Raw genomic sequence first — 26,210 nt, 5'->3', positions numbered from 1 at the left:
TCCAGGAGCTGAATCCATAAAATTATTTCTAGAGCAAAATGATTACAAGAGCTATATTTAGGTTCCAAATTTGTGACAAGTTCCAGGAGCTGAATCCAGCAAAATATTTCAGGAGTAAAAAAGATTCCAGGAAGGATATTTAGGTTCCAAATTGCCTTAACAAATTCCAGAAGTGCGTAGATTTAGAATCTCCTGGAAGCCTCAAGATTCAAGAGGTACTACGGAGGTTCAGTCTTTTAGAAAATAAAAAGGCTGACGTTAGGTTAGGTGGTGTAAAAACCGCTCCATCTTTGTCCACTGGAAGGAGCAGTCTAAAGACTCTCCTGGAAAATGACCTCTTCGATCAACGAGGGACCCTCCCTCGCCTCCTCCCCCTCCTCCTGGAAGCCTGGAAACCGATCCGTCATCCCGACCGGCCGAGCCATTGAATATTAGTGAACTATTAATGAGCTGTGTTTAGGCAAATAGCGCCGTTGGGGCATCTGTCCCTAAAGCCGTTTTTTACTCGTTCCAGGCGGATGGGTCTGGAATGATGGATGACGTCACACGAAGGTTTGGCCTCTCTTTCAATAAACTACCGTCTGGAACGTAAATGATTTACCTCCTTTTTTCACGTAATTTACCCTGCGCCGATGGGAACAGCGTCTTTCTCCGAATGCAATTAAGAGAGAGAGAGAGAGAGAGAGAGAGAGAGAGAGAGAGAGAGAGAGATTAATTCACGTCCGACTGATAATTACTTCAAGTTATCGCATGCCTTTAAAGTTAAGTACGGGACTCTTTCCTCAAGATTAATCATAATTTATTTGCTAATTTTTATTGTCTTTGTACCAGTGCCTCAACATATGAAATATCTCACATTGGGATAAAATATAGGAAGTTACTACCCTAAAACAATTTTTGCCTGTATTCAAATAGTTTACTTATATTTTATATATTTAGCTAAAATCTTATCTCTGCTTTGCTGTATTTCGTATTACCTTCTGCTACTTCTTTCTAATGAACACTATAATTTTTATTTGGAAACCTGAATTTCACGTCAATGTCTCTGTAGGCTTGTTTCATATGAACAGGTTTTTCTTCTGAATAATAATAATAATAATAATAATAATAATAATAATAATAATAATAATAATAATAATAATAATAATAATAATAATAATAATAATGTCTACTTCAGCAGCGTTACACTTGTAGAGAATCTTAAACAGAAAAAGCCGCTATTCGAAAAATAGAGAAGAATCTCTACAAGTGTAACGCTGCTGAAGTCTGCATCCTAAGTACAACAACAACAACAACAACAACAACAACAACAATAATAATAATAATAATAATAATAATAATAATAATAATAATAATATGTGTTATTATATATCCACATATATAACATCCACACATATATACATACATACATTTAAACAAGTAACTGAAATCCAATGTGACTCAGACATACACTCGTTTCCCCACTAATGGACGATCTGAGATAACAGAATGTCGGATGCTCTCACAAAGGCTAAATCTCCCTGTTATAGTATAGTGATCTCTCTATTACTCTCTTCTCTCTCACACCTTTTACTTGATCTCTTATCGCGGTTCCTTTTGCCGGCCATTTATCCTATCTATCCTTCTTTCTCTGTTTCTCTCTTTCGGTAAATGTTGTAATTATAATTATCTGATTATGGAAAGGAGACGCATAGTATTAATGGGTCCATGTGGAGAGAGAGAGAGAGAGAGAGAGAGAGAGAGAGAGAGAGAGAGAGAGAGAGAGAGAGAGAGAGAGAGAAAGTACACGTTATAATATATATATATATATATATATATATAGTATATGAATATATATATATATATATATATATATATATATATATATATATATAATATATATATATATATATATGTGTGTGTGTGTGTGTGTGTGTGTGTGTGTGTGTGTGTTTGTGCTCTCTCTCTCTCTCTCTCTCTCTCTCTCTCTCTCTCTCTCTCTCGGAACATTGAATTCCCTTAACTTTTACTAAACTACTTCATAAAAATTTTTTTTTCATAAAACTGATTTTCGAAAAAATAAATTACGAATACACTCAAACTGCATATTTAAACCCCCCAAATATACAAATACCCTAAAAGTACCCAACCGAGCTTATAAATAACCCCAGAGGCCTACAGTCTTCCCCCTCATTATCCAAATGATGGTTATTAGATCGTTAATGACGGGGAAAACGAGGCTGGTTAATTACTGGCAAAAGGGCGACTTTCGCCAATGAATAGTTAATCGAAGTTCGGAGGTGGAATTTGATGCAAGAGGCTGTTGATGATAGTGGGAAGAAGAAGAAGAAGAGGGAGGAGGAGGAGGAGGAGGAGGAGGGACGGTGAAGATGGAGATGAGGTGGCGATGGAGGAGGAGATGGAGGAGATGGGAAGACTGTGGAAGAGGGAGGAGGAGGAGGAGGAGGAGGAGGAGGGGTGTGAGGTGAAGAAGATGCTCTGAAGAAGATGGGGATGAGGTGGAGATGGAGAAGGAGATGTAGGAGATGTGGGAGACTGAAGGAGGAGGAGGATAGGAGGAGGAGGAGGAGGAGGAGGAGAGGAGGAGGAGGAGGTTGGAGATGGAGTTACAGATGGAAGCACACCGAACGCCCGATATATATAAGGCAACTGGGTAAAAGGGGAATGATGTTTCTCGTAATATCATAAAAAAAAAAAAAAAGGAGATATCTGGGGTCGATGTCAGATCGACGTCGACTTCCGAGTAAGGCTTCTCTCGCTCGGCTCGTCGAAGATCTTGTGGTTTCCTATCTTGGGCGCGTTGAAGTCGTTTTGTTTTGTCGAGCGAACCTGGACATTTTTTGTCCATTTGTATGGTTGCGGTTCAGTGAGTACTCGGGTTATTATTATTATTATTATTATTATTATTATTATTATTATTATTATTATTATTATTATTAATTTCTGTAAGTCAGTTTGCGGGTGTAAATATGGTATATTATTATTATTATTATTATTATTATTATTATTATTATTATTATTATTATTATTATTATTGTATTTTAACAATATATCAGGAGACTACAAAGGGATTAGAGATTGTGATCTCCGATACAAAATCGTTGATACATTATTTTCTTATTATTACCGTATATTTTCAGAGTCGATTGTTTAGTATCATCATTATTATTATTATTATTATTATTATTATTATTATTATTATTATTAGTATCTGTATGCGGATAAAAGCATGGTAAATTATTATTATTATTATTGTGATAAGTGCGCATGATTTTGAGCCGAAAGTGTGTGAAGATGAAACATTGAATTTACGAATATTAAATAGAGATAGATAAAGGGGAATAAGTTAATTAATAAATAAATAATGCTACATCATACGCTACCCTAACATCCATAAAAAACCGAATAATCACAAATAAAGATAAATTAACCCTTTCACGTACAAAGATAAACAAGAAACAAAACAATTAAGAAATGCGGTAGCTTTTAGACTCGCTAAAATGACCAAAATGTTTGTTGACCCTTTCACAAAACGAGGCATTACGCAGCTGGGTCTCTGGCTATTTATCTGGGCATTTATCTGGGTATTTCCAGAGGCCAGGGGCTTACTGGAGAGATGCCCAGAGACAGATAAAAAAGGGGAAGGGTGGGCGAAAGAGGTTTTAGGACCAGGGTGTCAAAATTCGGGGAGGCCGTGATCACTTGATCTGACTCGTCGATATCATCTCACAACATGCTTTTCAGATGTTCCGGCTTTTTCTGTTTTATTGAGCTTTTTTTTTTTTTGGTTTTTCTGGTTTATTTAGTTATTTGGTTTTATTAACTTGAGTTTTTTTGTTTTTCAGGTTTATTTAGTTCTGTGTTTTTTGTTAAATTAGTGTTACATTGACATTCCTTTTTTGCTTTTTTTGGTTTTAGTGGTTTATTTAGTAATTTGATTTTATTAACTTGGCGTTGCATAGTTCATTGCATAATTTGCTTAGAAAAGCAAAGGTAATTAACACCTAATCTGATATATTTGTTAGTGATTTCATTTACTGCTAATTTCACATATGTTGGTTTTACCAATAAGGTTTTTGATTGGTTAATGGCTTAATCAGTGTTACTAATGTCAGTTAATAATACAATTACAAGAATAGAAAGAAAAACGCTTGAGAGGACTCTCGCTCCGTAAGCCCAAATGAGAGAGAGAGAGAGAGAGAGAGAGAGAGAGAGAGAGAGAGAAATTCCCAAATGACCTCATTTGTTCCTTTCTCAAAGTATTTAGATTATTATAAGGGATAACAAACATAACGCAATGAGAGAGAGAGAGAGAGAGAGAGAGAGAGAGAGAGAGAGAGAAAAAAAAAAGAGAAGAATGTAATTCGTGTGGCCAGCGCTTACTTAAGCATCCTTACCTGAACGGTTTATGGACGGACGGACAGACACATCCTCCCAGGTAAAAATGGGTTTGGGATCTATGGAAACAATACAGGGTGTGTGTGAGAGATCTTAATCTGGGGGTTTGAGATGCACGGCTCGGGATTCTGAGTTTTTTTTTTTTCATCTTTTATTTTACTTGTTATTTTATGAGGCCTTTTAGTGGTCTATATGGATACCTCCCGCTTTCTTCTTCTTTTCTGGAGAGAGAGAGAGAGAGAGAGAGAGAGAGAGAGAGAGAGAGAGAGAGAGAGAGAGGCAATGGGTATGGATTCTTGAAACTTTTTCTTTGTAGCTTTTCTGCAAGAGAACACAAAATGATATTGTAGAGAAGAGAGAGAGAGAGAGAGAGAGAGAGTTGGAGAGGGGGGGGGAGGGAGAGAGAGTAGATAGAGTAGAGCGAGTAGAGAGAGAGAGAGAGAGACTACTATAAGCAGTTTTCTACCAGTTTCCTTGTTCTTTGTTTCAGTTAAAGCAATATTAAATAAAGTCGAAACAATCACCATTCCTATCAAGAGCCCGTGCAATCGCAATGTCAAGCAGACCCAATCGTGAAGGAATTTTGGCGAAAATATGAAAAATATGAAAATTCATAAACGTCAAAGATGGTAAATTAGACGAATACTGAAGCCTGGCTAGCAAATTGCATTTTATAACGTAGATCGTGAATAGTAGTCTCTCTCTATCTCTCTCTCTCTCTCTCTCTCTCTCTCTCTCTCTCTCTCTCTCTCTCCACGATATAATTTGTCATATTTTAGCTACAGAAAAGTTTCCAGAATCTCTCTCTCTCTCTCTCTCTCTCTCTCACGATATAATTTTCCGTATTTACCTAGAGAAAAGTTTCCAGCCAATTCATAACTCTCTCTCTCTCTCTCTCTCTCTCTCTCTCTCTCTCTCTCTCTCTCTCATTTCCCGCCCTACTTACCCCTTCAAGAACACCGCCCTTGAAGGCGTTCAACCACATTTGAACGCGCGAAAAAAAAAGTTTTGCTGAAAAAAGAAAAAGCTACTTTCGACCAATGTTTTAAAGGTTTAATTGGACTCATGTGAACCGTCTCGTCTCATCCTGGATGTCAATCGATGTGGAAAATTCGTCACATGACGGAAATATTGCTTCACATTCATTGCGAATTTGGTTATCTGTCTGATATTTATTCATTCTCACACTTATAAATGTGGGTATGCGTGAATAGATTAACATTATTATTATTATTATTATTACTATTATATTATTATTATTATTATTATTATTATTATTTCGGTATATGAAATCTATTCACATGAAACACAAGCCCACACAAGGGAACAATAATAATAATAATAATAATAATAATAATAATAATAATAATAATATAATAATAATAATAATAATAATAATCAAAAAATGGCGCACATAGTAAGAAAAGTGATGGACTCCTAAGGAGGCAGGATGCAAACCGGAACCCCACACTATAAATATAACCCAGTCGAACTGGAGGACTGTGATAGACAAAATAATGATAATAATAATAATAATAATAATAATAATAATAATAATAATAACTAATAATGATAATAATAATAATAATGACAATAATTTTAAAAATGGTGATTAAGTTATTTGGAAGTGCCAGAACTAAGTGATTCGTTTTGTGTAATAGTGATAATAATGATAATAATATCTCTGAAAAACACAATCTCTTAAAAAACTTTAATAAATAATAATAATAATAATAATAAATAATAATATAATAATAATAATAATAATAATATCTCGGAAGAACACCCTCTCCAAAGAAATATAAAATAATAATAATAATAATAATAATAATAATAATAATAATAATAATAATAATAATAATAATAAAATAATAATTATAATTCAGGTTCTGAATTAACTCGAAGTCTGTAGAAATTCCCACGCAAACAAGCGTAAACAATCAATAAAACCATTCCTGGAGATTATGTTTGTTTGCCTTCGCCTGCAAACAATGAAGAGAACGCATTACACAAACACGGAAAAACACAGCAGCAAACAATTTGCCTTCAGGTTCTGAAAGACTCAAGACCTCCTCTTCCTCGTGTGAAAAACCCATCCGAGTAAGACGGAAGTTTTTCTCCTGACGTCTGGAAATAAATAAATAAATAAAAAAAAAAAAGACTCACAAGGAGGACTTTGGACACCACAAACAAAAGGGTCAAAGCTCTAGAGCTCCAGTAATCCAGAGGCTTATCTTCGCGGAGCCCTTATGTTGGATCGCGACCCCCAAGGGGGGGAATCTCACCTTGTTCGCTTCTCTCACCTGGGCGAGGGCGTAGCTGTGGGTTATAGCTAGCTGGGGGAAGGGAGGGTTGGGGGGGCGACCTCTTAATTTATGGTGTGGGGGGTTTTCGGATGTGGGTCCTAAGCGGCCTTAAATTGCTTACTCCTGCTGGGTCTTTGGGGCTGATCTGAGGTCGACCCCTGGAGAGAGAGAGAGAGAGAGAGAGAGAGAGAGAGAGAGAGAGATCCATTTTTGAATGAGATGCCGCTATCATTTCGTGTGTGTGTGTTTGTGTAAGAGAGAGAGAGAGAGATTAGAGAGAGAGAGAGAGAGAGAGAGAGATTTTTTTAACAGGACGCAAAGTCTTTTACTGTAGATCTGTAGTTTCAAACACAATGTTATGTCAGGAATCATAGCTCAAGAGTTAGATGTGCGAGAGTAGAATCAGCTTGCTAATTTTTGAGCATATGTATATATATATATAATATGTATATACATATGCACTCTGTCTTTTCTTCTTTAAAAATTTTCCCTGCACTATACATATACTATATATATATATATATATAGATATATTAGATATATCTATATCTATATATAGATATATATAGTATACAATATATATATACATATATTATATATGTATATTATATAAATATAGTATATGTATATATCTATTATATACATATATATATATATGTACATATATATATACATACATACATACACTTGAAGATAAACTTTAATTTTTGTCATTCCTGAAGTACACTAAAGAGGAGTAACATTCATGAATTATGTCTTGCTTATAAACATTTGTTTATCAGCCAAACATATCGTGCAGTCAGGTTTAATGACGAAGAACATACCCACAACACAATCCTGAAAGAAAACTTATTACGGCCCATAAAAGCCCTCATCAAAATTCATTGACAGAAAAGGAGAAAGGAAAAAAAGAAACCTTTTTGGACGCCAAGAATACACCACAATCAAAAAAGGTCCTCAGCGTCGTCCCACTCCTATCCGGGCGTAGGCCTCCTAATCAAAAGGAGACGAAGAAGAAGAAGAGTTGAAGCCTAGAGGTGGACAATTGTAAATCTGGGCAGGTAAGCCTCCGGGACTCCCAAGGGTGGCAGGTGTGTGACAGAGCGTAGTCACAAGTAATCCTCGAGAGCAAACACTGCGTCTTGGACCTTTTATACTCTACAAGAGTCTCCTCGTTCACATTATGTGCTCGAGGATAGTATAGGCCTACCACTATCAGGTATGAGGTGAAAAAAAAAAATTGAATTTTGTGCCTGACTCACCGTGAGGTTGTCGAGGCTTGGTTATTGTAGAGAAGGAGGAGAAGAAGAAGACGACATGCAGGAGAGTTGAAGAGGTTTGGGTGTTTTCTGTGAGAGAGAGAGAGAGAGAGAGAGAGAGAGAGAGAGAGAGAGAGAGAGATTTAAAAGTGTAGTCTTCTCCAGCTAACTACGAGAAGTTACAAAGGTTTAAAACTTTGAGGACCTATGAAGGTAAGGAAGTTATTTCTAGCCTAGTTTCACGTTTAAAAAAGGATTATATTTTTAAGACTTTCGACAGAATATTAGACGTATCAAAGCAGAAATATTACTGCACTCGAGACAACTCAGTAAATTGAGTTAGGGTCTTTTAGACTCCTAACACAAAACTCGTATTAGACACTGTAGTTTTAGTGTGACAGAAAGAGTTATCGTCAGCTGAAACTGGAAGAATTTCCAACACAACCTGGAATCTAGTAAAATCATTCCAGTCAGTCTTCATTTGAATGAAACCTGGATATCTGGATACATCGCTCCAGTCAGTCTCACGTTGAAACCGAGAGTTTGGATGTAGTCAGTTCCAAGTTGAAACTTGAAGGCTGAATGCATCATTCCAGTCAATTTCAAGATGAAACCTGGAATCTGGATACATCATTCCCGTAATTTCAAGATGAAACCTGGAATCTGGATACATCATTCTAGTCATCTGAAGTTGAAACCTAGAATCGTTATACAACATTCCAGTAATTTCAAAATGCAACCTGGCATCTGGATGTATCATTACAGTCAGTTCCAAGTCGAAACCTGGAATTTTTACACGTCATTCCAGTAATGTCAAGATGAAACCAGGCGTCTGGATGCATCATAGGTTGAAAACAAAACTTATGAAACTTAAGAAATTTAATAAATGTAACTGGAGAGGCATCCCTTCCAGACCAAAGCCTGGAGAGACCACTCCAGCAAGACGCTAGTTGATTTGGGCCGTGCAACAATGATTGACCGGTGAATACAAACACACACACACACACCTGCCCAGCAAAACAAGCCTTTTAACGGGGACTGGGTATGCTAATTGGTGCCCTACAGGCAACTACAGGGCACCTACTCTCTCAGGAGACCCGGCAGAAGGAGGATCTGCCCCTCTTAAAAAAAAAAAAAAAGAAAATAGTACAAAAGTATGTATATGTGACCCTCAGGGAAGAGGTAGACAGCCCCACCCGGAATGTCTTGCTCTCGGGAACACAGATCTTGTAATTTCTCTTCTGCAACTCATCAGTTTTGTGTGTGCTTAAAGGGAGACATCTATACACATACTATATATGTACACACACACACACACACACACACATATATATATATATATATATATATATCATATATATATATATATATATATATATATACATCCTTAAATCCACGGTAGAAAGTTAAGTGAAACAGGGACTTGGAACAAGTATTTTCGTAGTATATTCTACATTTTCAAGTTCAACTGTGAACTTGAAAATGTAGAATATACTACGAAGTACTTGTTCCAAGTTCCTGTTTCACTTACCTTCCTACTGTGGATTTAAGGATATTCTCAAGTACGTGTTCCTTCGTGCTACATTAGATATATGTATATCAATATAAAATATATAAACTATTTATGTATATTTTCCTTTTATTAAATTCACTTTTCTCTTTTATCTTTTTTCACATTCCTTCGCAATAAAGCACTTCATGGGAAGGATCTTGAAAGATTTCCAATGTTCAATTCATTTCTGAGAGTATCGAGTATATGAGAAGTCACAAACAACACACAAACACTTGTTAAATGACAAACAGATATGGACGCAATCATTTGACAAGCAGCGTACGGACAGTGTAACACAAACAATGTCTGCAGGCACCGAGTATGTGAGAAGTCACAAACAGACAAGCACAAGCACTTGTTAAGTGACAGAGACATGGACACCATCATTTGACAAGTAGCTCACGGAAAGTGTAACAAACACACACACAAACACTCGCACATACAAACACAAAGTAAGAATCCAGGACATTCCTCTACGAGCCAGCTTTGAGTAAAACAATCCCTCCCCTCAAAAAAAAAAAGAATAAATAAAAATAAAATAAATAAACATAAAAAATAAAATAAAATAAAAATAAAGATTTTGAAATCCATAAAAGAAGGAAATGAACAAATGAACTCTCCTCTGCGCCGTAAATATAAATCACGTATAAAAACGAGAAGGAAAAATCGAGGAGGCCGTAAAACTAGGCCTATGGAAGCCTATAAGGACTATAGAGAGGCTGACCGGGTCCTTCTATCTATGGGGGGAAATATCAACTCACAAAGAGTCGCTGATTGGCTCGGATAATTCGACTATGATTTCCGGAACCTGAAAATCTATTTATTTTTTTCGTTTTTTATTTATTTCTTTAGCTTTCCGTGTTTCTGCGGTTAAGGAGAAATTTTTTAAAAAGTTTTTTATTTTTGATATTCATTTTTTGGGGGATTCTGTGGTTAAGGAGCAAATTTGTTATATTTTCTATTTTTTTTAAATTAATTTTTTATTTTTCCGTGCTTTTTATTTAATTTTGATTTTTTCGGGTTTCTGTAGATAAGGGGTAAATTTGTTATAGTTTTTTTTTTCTCTTTTTAAAATTTATTTTTCATTTTTTTCGGGTTTCTTTGGTTAAGGAGTAAATCTATTGTAATTTTTTAAAAATTTTCTAATTTATTGTTTTTAGTTTTTAGTGTTTCTTCGGTTGAAGAGTAAATTTACTCTATCATTTTTTCATTTGTTCCATATGAATAGGGTTCATCCTCTGAATAATAATAATAATAATAATAATAAATAATAATAATAATAATAATAATAATAATAATAATAATAATAATAATAAAAAGAAGAAGAAGAAGTCATATGTGGAGTGTAATATCCTTAGAGTTTTATCCCCTATTGCAAACATTCATTTCCTGAAATTAAAAAATTTTTATTTCATGGGAACCTAGACAAGAAGGCCTCTATGAACGTCCCTCATAAAAAGGTGTTTTAATTGAGTTTCCTTTTTAAATGACGAAGTACCGTCCCTTGAAGGAAGGCAGACTATAGGTCAGTCGTGACCTTAAAATCTATATTTTTCAGATTCGTATCAGCAAATAATTTAAAATTTTCAGTCAAAACGAATAGATAGAAACACAATTTCATAATGTAATGAAAAAGTAAATTATTATTATTATTTATTAATATTCTTACAGGTATACGAAAAGAGAGGAAACACCAGTTCAACATTAAATATAAAATGAAATCAAAGTCTTATTATTATTAGTAAGTATTATTATTTAGTTATTATTATTAATTATTATTATTATTATTATTATAGAAGTGATAATTGTGATGTTTCAACTGTAATTATTATTATTATTATTATTATTATCAATTATTATTATTATTTTTTTAATGTTTTAAATTTTTTTTTTTAATTTTTTTTTTATTATTATTATTATTATTATAATTATCTAGAACACTTTCTAGATAAACGGAAAAACACTTTTAATTCCATAATAATAATAATAATAATAATAATAATAATAATAATAATAATAATAATAATAATAATACCACGAGTGGTTTAGTATATATATATATTATGTACATATTTAATATATATGTAATATATTTTGATTAATAACAAATCAGTTAAAAACCTCAACCTATATCCTTCGGGGGCCTTTCCTAGGACTTCTCCCGAAAGCTCCCACACCTTTCAAATCCCTCCCCCCACCACAACCCCCTACACAACGTAAGGGGACAAGGAGGTGGAAAGAAAAAAAACTAGGGAAAAATCCAGCCACAGCCCCTCCGTAATCCGAGGTGCACTGCGGTGGCTCCGGAAACCGAAGTCCAGGCCGCAGATACCGCCGCCTTCCTCCCCAGCTCTCCTCCGGCGGGAAGATTGCGCTACGTCTCTCGTGGGAAACGCCGTTCGTCCCTCGCGAGGGTTGTCGGAAGAATCCTATTATACCCGTTCCTCGGTCTGGGAAGATTCCCGAATTCTGGAATTTTACTTGAAGCTTGCGAGGATTCCTGTCCTGGGAAGAGTCCCGAATTCAGGAATTTTATTTGAAGCTAATGAGGAGGATTCCTATCCGTTCCTCGCGAGGAACTTAAGTCCTTAGAAGGATTCCTATACCCTTTCCTCTGTTTGGGAAGCATCCTGAATTCAGGAATTCCGGGATTTAGGACGCGAGAGATTTGTCGCTCGCGAGGAATACTGTCCTCAGAAAGATCCTATAACCTTTCCTCTGTCTGGATAGAATCCTGAAATCAGGAATTCCGGGATTCAGGAGTTTTGCCGCTCGCCAGGATTCCTGTCCGTTCCTCGGGAGGAAGTTCGAGCCCTCAGAAGGATCTTATACCCATTATACGGTCTGGGAGGATTCCTGAATCCAGAAATTCAGGACGCAGTAGATTCGTCGCTCGCGAATATCCTTGGCCGTCAGGACGACTAAGCCGCTCAATCGCTCACGAAAGGACGAACGAAGTCGTCCAAATCCTTTGCCGTTTGAAGAGGTCCTTACAATCCTTCGCCGCCTTCAGGGGTTAAGTCCCCCGTTTGGAGGATTGGGTTACGTCCTTCGACGATGGGGGAAGGTCCTCCTCGACGCTGTTAATGAGGACTCGAGGAGTGACTCGATAGGGGCAGGTAGTGATCTGGTTTATTATTATTATTATTATTATTATTATTATTATTATTATTATTATTATTATTATTAATTCACTTGAATTATTATTATTATTATTATTTACAATTGAATTATTATTATTGTTATTATTTACAATTGAAATTATTATTATTATAATTATCATTGTTGTTGTTATAATTATTATCATTTTGATTATTTTTATAATTGATATTATTTACAATTGAATTGATATTATTATTATTATTATTATTATTATTATTATTATTATTATTATTAGATTCACAAAATAATGATAATTATTATTATCATTATTATTATCTACGTTATTATATAATAATAATAATACTAATAATAATAATAATAATAATAATAATAATAATATATTATTATTATTATTATTATTATTATTATTATTATCATTATTATTATTATTATCATTATTATCATTATTGCTATTATTCACAAGATGAACCCTATTCATAAGGAACAAGCCCACCAAAAGGGGCCATCATAAACTTGAAAGTTAAGCTTTCCAAGGATATTACAGCCCTCATTAGGAAGAAGTAAGAAAAGATCTCCTATTAGAAAAAAAAATTAATAAAGTAATAAAAAGATTAAAATGGATTAAAATACAAGGAGAATTACTTTAAGAGAACTTCTGAAGTTCCAATTGCACGAAATTCTCAGCAAGGAGACTCTTTTCACTTTAGTTTAGCAGTTTTTATTTTTTATTTTTTTTTATTTTGAATATTTTTCGACTTTTGGTTCCATACAGCCTCGCTCCTACAGGGTAAACGTACAAGTCATCCTCCGAGGGAAACTAACAGTCACAACTACAACCGAATAACAACCAGTTATTAAAATAACAATAATGTACGACTACATAGCATTTTATAACGAAGAAATTCACTACCGCTGTAGCCAAAAGACGTTAATTTTCTCAGTCCATCCCTCTCCAGGACCTTATATATAAATGCAAAGAAAAATGAAAATAAAAAACTACATTTTCATTTTCCCATAACCCCTATATCAGGAAACCCAAGCCCATACCTCCGCCCCCACCTCCCCAAACCCGAAAGATAAATAAAAGACAACCCAGCAGTTTCATTTTCCCAGGACACTGACTGTCTGCGGGCTTATAAAGACCGCCAACATAAAAGCTATAGCTGCCAGGATGTTGGACATATCGAGGACCCATCGGGCCTTGCTCTTCCGTGAGATTCAGTCAGATACCAATCTCCCTTCGGCCGTGACGTGTCCCGTACAGGAAGGAATTCCCTCCAGTGGCCATGGTCTAAAGTCTAGACCTAGTAGGTCTGTCTACTCTAGACCGTATACCAGTGGCTTTAGCGAGAGGTCTTCTCTCCCATTACTGGCGTTCAGAGCTCTCTCTGTCCGTCTCTGTCTCTGTCTATCTCTCTCCTGACAATTCCAGCCCCGTCCGTGCAAGGAAACAAAGGAGAGGTGAGATGCCACGTGTTTAAGACAATTGGAGGGCGTTCGGGAGGCTGGAATGCCGCGCACGATTTGCTGGTGAACTCTCTCTCTCTCTCTCTCTGTTAATTGCGGCCCAATGGGGGTAAAAAAGGATGTGCCTTAATTGTTCGGAATCGCACGGGATTAAAACTATCGTACTATTGTTGATTGGAAGAGCAACACGACCGCTAGACTTACTTGTAAGTGTTCTGTAAGGCACGGGGTCACAGTGCCGCTCCTTTTCCTCACGGAAAACCAACTGTTAATAAAGGAAAAAGTGAATCTATGTAGGAGCCCGAAAAAAACAACAACAACTAAATAATGAACGAAAACTCAATCTACGTAGGAGCCTGCCACGAAAAACGAACAATTAATGAACGAAAATGCTACCTAAGGCGATTCTCACCACGACACAGTGCCACATCTCTCCCATGAAAGCATAATAGTAGGAAGCGACGAACCTACTCAGACATAGCCGATTGCACAAGCAGCCGCCATGATGTCACTCCTTTTTTTCGCATGAAGCCGAAAATAGGCACCTTTCATACATTGCATGACACCTGGCCATGCTCAAGAGGGCTTCGCTGGTGATTAAAACACCTGTCGCCTTTCGATCTACCATTAACGGACTCGGATGAATCACGATGTAGCGTGAGGTTGTCACGACATAGGTTGACGTTGGCGAATATTGTTATGAATCATGTGGTGCTTGTCACGTAAATATCAGCGTTTAGGCTAAGAGAACTTGTTGAATATCGCCTCTATTTCTGTATTCAATCGGTTCTTTTACGAAGATACGTCGTGTACTTGGTATTTTTATGACTGGCTTATCATCTCAAAGTGTGGTAGGCCTAACAATATAATTGTTTTCCTGTGGTAGGTCTAAAATACTTGCCAGTGGTAGATCTGACATTATACAAGTAATTAGTATAGGTCTAACAATATAGCTGTTTGCAAGTGGTAGGTCTAAAAACATAACAGTTAGCAAGTGGTAGGTGTAACAATATAAGCGGTAGGTCTAACAACATAACTGCTTGCCAGGAGTATGTCTAGCGATATAACTGTTAGTCAGCGGTATAGGTCTGTATTTAAAACGGTTTGCCAACCGAATATCGCAGTCAATTCAAAACATCGCTACGACTTCTTTTTACCCGTTCCCTCCTTAAATTCCCATAATTACTCTTAATCACCTCCGTCTTTCTTTCGCTTCGATACCCTAGAACGACTGCCATAACTAATAAATTAAAATAATCGGCGATAACCACCGCTTCCCAGAAGTTGCGAGCCAACGGCCTATATAGTACTATGTATCATGCGCAACGCGCCTGTCATATGTCTGCTGCTGTTGTCGTTATCACCCGCGAACGGAGAGACCAAAAGTCACTCTCTTCTCCTTTCCATTATCTCTCCGCGTCGTTCGTCATAGGCCAACAAACTCTAACCGTAAAATAATCGGGGAAATGTTATTTTTTCTCGTGGGAAAATCGTGTGGAAGCGGCCGGTAGCGGTGATGATGGATGGCGGACGATCAAGAAGACGTCAGCAGTCATTTCGCTACGCGGCGGCATATTTGTCGGCTCTTTCTCCCCACCCCCTCCCCGTCCCACCTCTCACTCTTAAATCAAACCTTCATTCACTCTCCTAACACTCTCACCCCTCCACTCCCTCTCCTAACACCCCCAACAGTCCCTGGGCCGTGACATAGCGGTCACGAAAGACCGTAAGTGTCGCTGAAATACGTTAGATATAACAAATCCGTGTAAGGACTTAAGTTTTTGAGTTAATGACGTGAATTATTAATTTTATTGGTTAATAACTCGAATAAACGAGTTATTAATATTATTTTTTTGATGTATGCTTACACAGAAACCTATATAAGCGATTTATCATTATTATTATTATTTCATTATCATTATATGATTATTATAATATGACTGACACGTGGTGACGTAAGTTGGAGAACGTGACGTCACGCTGTTACCTAATTTACTGAGAAAAAAAGCGACTTGAGTAACAGCATGCTGTTACGTGACATTTTCAGTAACACTTGTTAATCAGTTTCTGTTGAAGATTACGTAACGCGAAACATTGTTATACAGTCAAGGTTTTATTATTTTAACAAAGTTACGAAATTTTCAAGATACATTATTTTAGTCTTTTTTAGAAATAGTGTTTTTCAGAGAGGAAATATTATTTTGATTAATCTACATAAAACAGCGAGAAATGATTATATGGGGGTATTTTAAAATTTAATTGTTATCGTAGCAATTATTGTTGTAAATAATAATAATAATAATATAATAATAATAATAATAATAATAATAATAATAATAATAATGATAATAATGATAATGATATTTTACGAGATACAAAAGCACGCATACGCATGTTCAATACATCTGTATCTATAATCCCCAACTACAGAGGAGAGAGAGAGAGAGAGAGAGAGAGAGAGAGAACAGCTCATGATTACAGGCCTTGCCCTCTCCTCTCTCTCTCTCTCTCTATCGACATCATCGTTTCCCCAGCCATGCCAGACCCCAGCCAACGCTATGCTATCTTTCTCCGACAATCTGTCTGCTACCCGAACTACTACTATACTAAACTACCACCACCACCACTACTACTACTGCTACCACTACGTCTGGCTACGACGTCATCAATTACAGCCCGTATCAATGCCCACGACGTGAGTGTGACATGTACCAGGACCTGGCTTGTGTTCCTGGTACCCTACTGTGTGTGAGTGTATATATATATGTATATATATATATATATATATATATATATATATATATATATATATATATATGTATATATATAATACTCACACACACACACATATATATGTATACCATGATCATACATCAGCTACAGTGAAACTACAACGAGAGAGAGAGAGAGGGAGAGAGAGAGAGAGACCTGGTCTGAGAAAAGGAGAGCAGAAAAAAACCCGTTTTTTTGGGGGCTGAATTCCTCAGCTACAGCGAACAGGTTGCAGAAAATACCTTTGGGGACTGCGTATCTCTTGCTTTGTCTGATGTTATTATTATTATTATTATTATTATTCAGTTATATTATTATTATTTTATTATTATTATTATTATTCTCAGGCAGATGTTGAATGTAGATAGTTGCTTTGAATGAAATCAATTTCATATCCTGTACCAAAAATGTGAAATTGATATAATTAATATATATATATATATATATATATATATATATATATATATATATATAATATATATGTAATATGGATATACATACATATTTATACATAACATATAGTTCACATATTTATAAAATTATAATATATTAATATTAATATATCTATATATAGATATATATATATATTTATAGAGAGAGAGAGAGAGAGAAGAAGAGAGAGAGAGATAAGAAGAGATGAGAGAGAGAGAGAACTCCTCTGAACTTCCTTATAATGCTTTCCCTACCGCACTCCATCCACTACAAACTCCTCCTACTTCTACTCCTCCTCCTCCTACGTCTTCAGTCTTCCGTAATTGCTGTTTTGACCCCTGGCACTAAATGGCAACCGCAGTTCTCCAAACCTTCCGACAAACGATTCCCGTATCTTTTCGCTCGTATCGCTCGCTTCCATAGCAGAAGCGTGTCGTTCCGTAACGGAGCTAAACGTCCCATGAGTAAAGAAACGCGGACGAAACACAGAGAGAAAACCAAATGCTACGGAGACCAGAGAGATGGCGGAGGCAGCAGCATCACTAGGAAGGGGGTGAGTTGCCACTTAGGTTATTAAGTGAATATTTTTTCTTTTTTTTAGATTTCGTGATAAATTGGATATTAAATAGAATTTGTATGATTGAAAGGAGGAGATTATGTCGTTGGTGGTTTGTCATTCAGGGGACTGGGTGGAATGAATGAGTGGTTTACTGGAGAGAGAGAGAGAGAGAGAGAGAGAGAGAGAGAGAGAGAGAGAGAGAGAGAGAGTGAAATATTACAAGGTTCGTAGATATTTCATATTTCAAAGTAAAGGCACAAAATGCTAGAATATGAGAGAGAGAGAGAGAGAGAAGAGAGAGAGAGAGAGATAGAGCGGGGTTCGTACACATTTCATATTTCAAACTAAGTATAGACACAATGCTAGAATATGAGAGAGAGAGAGAGAGAGAGAGAGAGAGAGAGAGAGAGAAATTTGATCTCAAAGGACCTAGAAGAAGTCGCTCAATCCCACGACAAATTAATCCCCTAAAATAAAAATAAACAAAAGAAAAACATGACCAAAAAAAAAAAAAAAAAAAATAAAAAAAAAAAATAAAACATGACATGACCCATGGACACAGGTACATAACGCTACAACACAATGCTAATCAGACTCGCTACAGTATCCGTTACAGAATCTCATGAATGGCCGATATCCGATGGCCGGTTACGGAAAGCGTCAGTTAATATATACGCCACTGGGTGCGTTAGTCGTAATTCGTACGCTGTACGAATGACGATTCATAGGGGCGCTTTCGGTGTTAGTACGTTTATGCAGGGGAATGAATTAACAGATGCGTGGACGAATAGATGAATGGGCGAATAGATGGATAGATGGATATATGAAGAGATGGGTAAGTTGATGCTGAATAAATATGTGTGTAAATATATTAACGGACCAATGCAAAATTTTAGGTAAGCGATATTGGAAGGAATATATATATATATATATATATATATATATATATATATATATATATAATATATATATATATATATATATATATATACATATATATATATATATATATATTATATATATATATATATACCATATATATATATATATATATATATATATATATATATGCATATATATACACACATATATATAATATATATATTTATATATATATATATTTATTTAAAAAAAATTTAAAAAATATACTACAGAAAAATTCATTCGTATGGTAAGTGAACAAAGAAAACACCGCTAAGAGTAAAATAATAATAATAATAATAATAATAATAATAATAATAATAATAATAATAATAATAGTGTAAAAGTCCATCTAGAACTATCGTAGGCCTAAGACCGGGTTGAACCGTGGCCACGGTTGAACATACGCCTATGAAAATTTATCGAGAGAGAGAGAGAGAGAGAGAGAGAGAGAGAGAGAAGAGAGTGTCACGATTCTAATTGCAGTCAAAGTTTATAGAGCGCAATTAACTGTCACCTGACCCGGGTAGGCTTATCAAGTAGGCTAAAAACGAGCGGGAAAGAGAGAGAGAGAGAGAGAGAGAGAGAGAGACTGTTCTCTTAAACATAATTTATTCCAGCCAAAAAAAAAAAGAGAGAAACAGAGGGAGATGCTTAGTTGCACGAAAGTCGAGACTGTCTTTACAGGGATGGTCTTTGGAGCAAGAGCCCGTGCTGGCATACAGCCAGCTGGATCTAACAGCTCAACATTAATATATTCATTGCATGCCATTTGACATATGCGCCTAAAAAGGGTATTTCATCTTTGAAAAAAAAATAACATCTATTGATTAAGCAGCAAAAGTCAGGAATTGGGTACATAATAAATTTAGAATGATAAATATATCGGTGAATTATTATTATTATTATTATCATTATTATTAATATTATTATTATTATTCACAATGCGGTCACAACGTCACGAGACACGATTTGAACCAAGTCAGTGATAACCAATGCCTACATACAAACAAATGATAAGGAAAGTTATATTATCAAGTAATCAATTATCAACACATTCTCAAGAAACTCAAATGTCATGAAAAAAAAGTCTTTCTCTACAAAACTCGATCATTAAACCGAAAACTGGGAAATAAAAAAGACGAGACGGGGAGGATCAACAAGCCGTATCGAAGCCGTATCATCAGTTGTTAGTAGCTTAACCCAAATTAACAAGACTCCGCTAACCATATGGTATAAAAAAGGGGCCTATTTAGCACTGCTCGAATGCTGGGAAATTACCTGTTAATTGCTACTTTTTTTGATAAGGGGTTATGGGGGGGGGGGCGGTAGATGGGGTAGGGGTGAGGCCACTATAAGACCTGCCGTCTTGACCTGACTTGCACCTGGAAATGACACTTCCCCGTCAAGACGGTTCAGTCCTGGAAGGAGATTAGCGACTGTGGAAAAAGGATGTCCCCCAGTACCTTTTAGCCTTTTTTATTTCTGTGACGCCAGCTTATGATATACATAAATAAAATCGTCCTGTTTTGACGAACTGGCGTGACCCATTTTCATTTTTTAAAAAGTTTTTCTAGGATATCTCCCAATATCTTTTAGCCTTTTTTATTTCTGTGACGCCAGCTTAGATGAAATACATAAATCAATTCGTCCCTTTTTTTGACGAGCTGGCGTGACCAATTTTTATTTAAATTTTTTTTTTTTTTTTAGTTTTCCAGCTAGAGTGCCTTAGTTTTTGAAGATTCACAACAAATCAAAACTTATCTGTGTTGTCACATTTTCGAATCGAATACCCTCAAAAGACGAGCCAACTAGAAGCTCTGAATAACGTCAGAATCTTAGGGGACCATTTTCTCAGAAAGGAGAAAAAAATGGCTTAAGCCAATTCGTCGAACTAGTGACGAATGAACCTATCGACCTTCGGAAGCTGGGGAAACTATATATCCAACTATCATCCATTAACGAATATCCGGTTGGCAATCCGCAGATCGAATGGGATCGGAAAAGAACACTGATTAATCAATCAATTTCCTTCTGGACGTTGGGAGAGGAAGAATAAACTACAGAAAAAAGAAACTGGCCAAACAATCATCTTTCCTCTGACCGTTGGAAGAAACGGCAGCAACTACAGGAAAAGAATCACTGATCAATCAATCAACTTCCTTCTGGCCGTTGGAAGAAACGGTTACAGAAAAAGAATCACTAACCAATCAGTCAATTTCTGGCCATTGGAAGAAACAGTAGCAGCTACAGGAAAATGAACACTGATCAATCAATCATCTTCCTTCTGGCCGTTGGAGGAAACAGCAGTAGCTACAGAAAAAGAAACTGGTCAACCAATCAACTTCCTTCTGACCGTTGGAATAAACGGCAGCAGCTACTTGAAAATAAACATCGACCAATCAATCAACTTCCTTCTGGCCGTTGAAAGAAACAGCAGTAGCTACAGAAAAAGAAACTGGTCAATCAATCATCTTCCTTCTGGCCGTTGGAGGAAACGGCATCAACTACAGGAAAAGAAACACTGACTAATCAATCAACTTCCTTCTGGCCGTTGGAAGAAACAGCTACAGAAAAAGAATCACTTGGAAGAAGAAGAAACTCCACTCGATCAACTGCCCCTTCCTGTCGAGGAAGCCCAAATTCCGAGCGGACCACGAGTCAAAAAGGAACTCGTTTTGAAAGCCATTCGAATTCCATTGGTGCTTCGGCAAACAAAGGAACCAAACGGAACCGTCGAGAGGAGCTCGGTTATCCACAGGAAAACCAAAAACCGAAAAACCAGAAAAACCAGAGACCGAGATGAATTCCTGGACGTTGAAGAAGAAGAAGAGTTCTTATGCTGGAAATGAGACCGAAGTCTGTCGCTGGAAACGAGATACGAGGAGAACAGAAACTTGAATAAATTAAGCAAAAGAATCGTTGACTGTCTTTGTGAAGGAGAGGGTTACTTGTAGATGGGTTGCGGGGGGTTGGTTAGTGGGTGAGGTAAGTCTGCATTTCGTTAAAATGCCGTAAATATTTCCTGTCCTCAAATAGCATCAAGTCTGGAATAAATTCATGGTTTTATTTACATTCAAGTCCAGAATATATCATTTTTTACCCAATAGATAAGTTAGCTGTTTTCGTTTACATTCTAAATACCGTAGAGCGCTACTAAATCTATTATTCATTCTGTATTTGTACACAGTCATGAGCTCAAATAAAGTATATTATCATCGTTGCCATTACAAGCAGTATAATGTATGACATATATTCATGGTTTTCTTACATTCATTCTAGAATATACAGATTCTTTACACAACAGCGTATTCTTTTGACGTTAGCTAATACGGTACATCGCTTCTGAATATATTATCCACTCTATTTCAGCTCAAGGCCATGTACAAATACATAGTATATTATTATCATACCATTCAAAGTGGTGCTGTGATATGAAACCATCCAGTCAAAATGTATATTAATATTCTTCTTCTTTTGATCGGGCGTCGGGAAGGGGCTACACGTACGCACTTGCATTGCAAAACGGCCAATTAATTCTTCTGTTTACTTCGTTATTCGTTTGTAACTTTTTTTTTCTTCATTGTATTGGTTCTTGCAACTGGAACTTGAGAAGTCCAAGCGGAGATGCAATGCATAATACCCTAATACAATTCTCCACGTATTTCAATAGTTTACTTATATTTTCATCTATTTATTAATTAATATGTAATTTTAATGCAGCATTTTTTAATAACTGGCATCTTCTTCCTGTATTTCCAATCACCTTCTGTTAATTCTTTCTAATGAAGACCATATTCTTTGGAAGCTTGAATTTCAAGTCAGTGGCCCCTTTGATGGGCTTGCTCCATATGAATAGGGTTCATCTTCTGAATAATAATAATAATAATACTAATAATAATGATGATAATAATAATAATAAAACTATCACTCATTGATGTCGCAATACCATGGGACACCAAAGTTGAAGAGAAAGAAAGGGAAAAAAATGGATAAGTATCAAGACCTGAAAATAGAAATAAGAAGGATATGGGATATGCCAGTGGAAATTGTACCCATAATCATAGGAGCACTAGGCACGATCCCAAGATCCCTGAAAAGGAATCTAGAAAAACTAGAGGCTGAAGTAGCTCCAGGACTCATGCAGAAGTGTGTGATCCTAGAAACGGCGCAAATAGTAAGAAAAGTGATGGACTCCTAAGGAGGCAGGATGCAACCCGGAACCCCACACTTATAAATACCACTCAGTCGAATTGGAGGACTGTGATAGACCAAAATAATAAAAATAAAAAAAATAATAATAATAGTAATAATAATAAAATAAAAACAACAACAAAAAAAGAGCAACAGATCAATAAACATCGTTATTTGAGCCAATACCATTGTTGACCCTGGGCAGAGCAAAATACCTCGTAGATGCCCCGGCCTGACCTCTCGCATTCTGTAAGCTGAAGTCAACATGACCGCCGGAAACATCGTGATCCTTGGGTCAAACAACAAGTCACAGCAGGTCAGAGCAGTTTTAGGTAACAGATGAAATTTAAGCTTTGGTTTGGTGTGTACTTGGCGTTTGTGAATGGGATCACGATGGTTCATTTGGGTGGTCTATTGAGACGTGATTTCACGATTTTAATCGTTGAGTACATTATTATTATTATTATTATTATTTTAGTCTATCACATTATTATTATTATTACTATTCAGAAGATCTAACCTATTCATATGGAACAAGGCCACCAAAGGGCCACTGACTTGAAATTCAGGCTTCCAAAGAATACTATGGCGTTCATTAGGAAGAAGTAATAGGAGCTATAGGGAAATACAGAAAGAATAGATCTCACTTATAATTCCAGATGAACCCAGCCTTACGCTGGGACGGGCTCTTGCTTCTCAAATAGCTAGTAACTACAGGTATAAATGTGTTCGGGTGAAATGGAATGCTTATCAGGACAAAATCCTTTTCAATGATTTCAGTTTAAGGATAGATTTTTGCCTTTTTATAATCGATAAAAGGTAAATTTGTTAATTATATCTAAGTTATGTCAATCTGTATTTACTGTCTATTATGGTTTTGTGAACAAAATTTGTCAACTCATATTTAGTTTATAAAGTATCTGTCAGTCTTATTAAAGTCATGTCTGTAGATAATTTGTCAATCTAATGTTCGTGTTATTTTGTCTACTCATGTTCTGTCAGTCTTAGAATTATGTCTATGGAAAACTTGTCAAGACTAATATCCGTGTTATTTAGTTTATAAAATATCTGGCAATCTTAAAATCATGTCTATAGCATATTTCTCAGTCTAATGTCCGTGTTATTTAGTCTATGTAGTGTTTTGTTAGTCTTAAAATCATGTCTCTAGGGAATTTGTCAGTCTAATATCCGTGTTATTAGTCTGTGGGGTGTTTTTATGTCTTAAATCAGATCTCTAGGAAATTTGTCAGCCTAATATTAGCCTGTGATAGAATTTGTCAACTTGATATTGAGTTTACAAAACATCTGTCAACATAATTCTTTCTGTAGAATAATTTCAAAACAAAATTGAACCAATTTATCCGACCTTTTAAAGGTCGCAAGAATGACATGCAGTGAAGACTCAAGTCTTTAAAGACCAGACTTCGAAGATTACATTTACAATGAGTTTTTAATTAGAAAAAACTCATAGCAGCATGAATTTTGAAATGGAGAGAGAAAGCCCCAGTTATATAATATGTACATATATTTAAAGATAGATTTCAATAGAGGTTTTCGGAAACTGTTCGACTACCCTTTTACAATCTGGGGATTTGTTTAACAAGACCATAAGTTCAAGAATGAGATTTTGAAGGTTAAGCTTACACACACTTGAGTATTTAACATGACCAAAGGGCTTTAAGGATGAGATTTTGAAAGTTAAATTTACAAACACTCTAGTATTTAGCAAGATCAAAATTTTTTAAGGATGAGATTTTGAAGGTTAAACTTACAAACACTCGTATTTAAATAATAAGACCATAAGTTCAATGATGAGATTTAGAATGTTAAACTTACAAACTCTCGAGTATTTAACAAGACCAAAAGTCTGTAAGGATGAGATTTTTAATGTTAAACTTACAAACTCTCGAGTATTTAACAAGACAGAAAATCTTTAAGGATGAGACTTAGAAAGTTAAACTTACCTCAAGTCCCTGAATTATTTCTTGGCACTTGGAGCTCGGGATTCGGTCTTCGATGGCTATCACGACGCCTTCGTATCCATTGTCCCTGAGGACGACCTTCGAGAAGGAGCTCCCGAGGGAGAGGGCGGTCGTAAAGAGGCAATACAAGGCCAAGCTTCGAGTGGCACTCAAAGGCGCCATGTCGAGGATAAGCAGTTTGGGGAACAATCACTTTGAAAGTAATTGATCACAGGGACATATTTGGGTCTAAGTTTTTTTTCCGGTCTGCGTTTTTGAGTTTGGTTTTGTTTTTGAAGTTTTTTTTTATTTATAGTTTTTTTTTCAAAGAATGCTGCTGCCTCTTGTGCGGAAACTGATTATATTCGATAGTTCACCCACCACATCGATTTCAAACTGTTCAACACAACACCAGTTTTTTTTTTTTTTTGCGACAGAAAAATCATCCAAATTTCGAAGTTTTTCGTTTTTAATTTCCACTCGCTAGCACCACGATCTCATCCCGTAAAAAAAAAGCCACTTTTGGAATTTAAAAAAAATCCCTAGTAAACAGACGGTGGTGGATCCTGTAAACAAAAAAAAATCGACTGCACCGTTAAGTAGAGTTCAGGCCCAGTCAACACAGGAACGACAGAGAACTACGAGCGCTACATCCAATCTCGACAGAGGCAGCGGTTAAACTGATCTTTCTTAGCAGAAGCCGAGAAGAAACCCATTCGGGAGATGATGCCTCTTCGCCAAGGGCCAATAAAAGCGGCCCCTGGCAGCCAACCACCGCATAGAAAACGGAGGCTGGGTGGGAGGAGATTTTGGGCAGGCGCTGCCTGACGTATGAGGTTTCAATGAGTTGATTTATTTTTTACTGTTTATTCTGTTAAAATCAAAATTTTGATTGGGTGAATAGATGGAGGATTGATTGAACGTTAAGGAAGATGTTGAATTGGCTGGAAGAATGGTTGTAAGGGAAGGTTTAATTATGAAAATGAATAAATGAAATTTTTTTTATAGCACGTGTAAAACATTGCAAGAATAATTGTAAATAAAAACAGATAATTTACAGAATATTTAACAGCGTACCATTGCTTAGTTTAGCAGAGAACATGAGCACTGAAAACCTTTCTCTCTCTCTCTCTCTCTCTCTCTCTCTCTGGTTATCTCCCGGGAGCAAATCCTATGTGACCCTTCCTTCAACCCCCTCCCAACCGCCCTACCCCATTCCCCAACCACAACCCCCCACCATCCCCCAAGATCACCCATTCCAAATAA

General features: G+C 36.2%; 1 protein-coding gene across 1 annotated transcript in view; it reads right to left on the bottom strand.

Annotated features, from left to right (window-relative positions):
* The window catches only part of LOC135201619 (calcium-activated chloride channel regulator 1-like), a 51,641-nt gene extending 25,985 nt beyond the window's left edge, over positions 1-25,656 (bottom strand). Inside the window, exon 1 of the mRNA XM_064230676.1 lies at positions 24,948-25,656. Within this exon, the coding sequence (XP_064086746.1) occupies positions 24,948-25,127 (180 nt within the window). The 5' untranslated portion in view covers positions 25,128-25,656. The remainder of the gene's footprint in view (positions 1-24,947) is intronic.
* Positions 25,657-26,210: the final 554 nt, after the last annotated feature.

Source organism: Macrobrachium nipponense, chromosome 28 (assembly GCF_015104395.2).
Source record: "Macrobrachium nipponense isolate FS-2020 chromosome 28, ASM1510439v2, whole genome shotgun sequence".
NCBI classification, from domain to species: domain Eukaryota; kingdom Metazoa; phylum Arthropoda; class Malacostraca; order Decapoda; family Palaemonidae; genus Macrobrachium; species Macrobrachium nipponense.
Note: the sequence above shows the minus strand (reverse complement) of the source record. Positions and strands in the feature narration are given on the sequence as shown.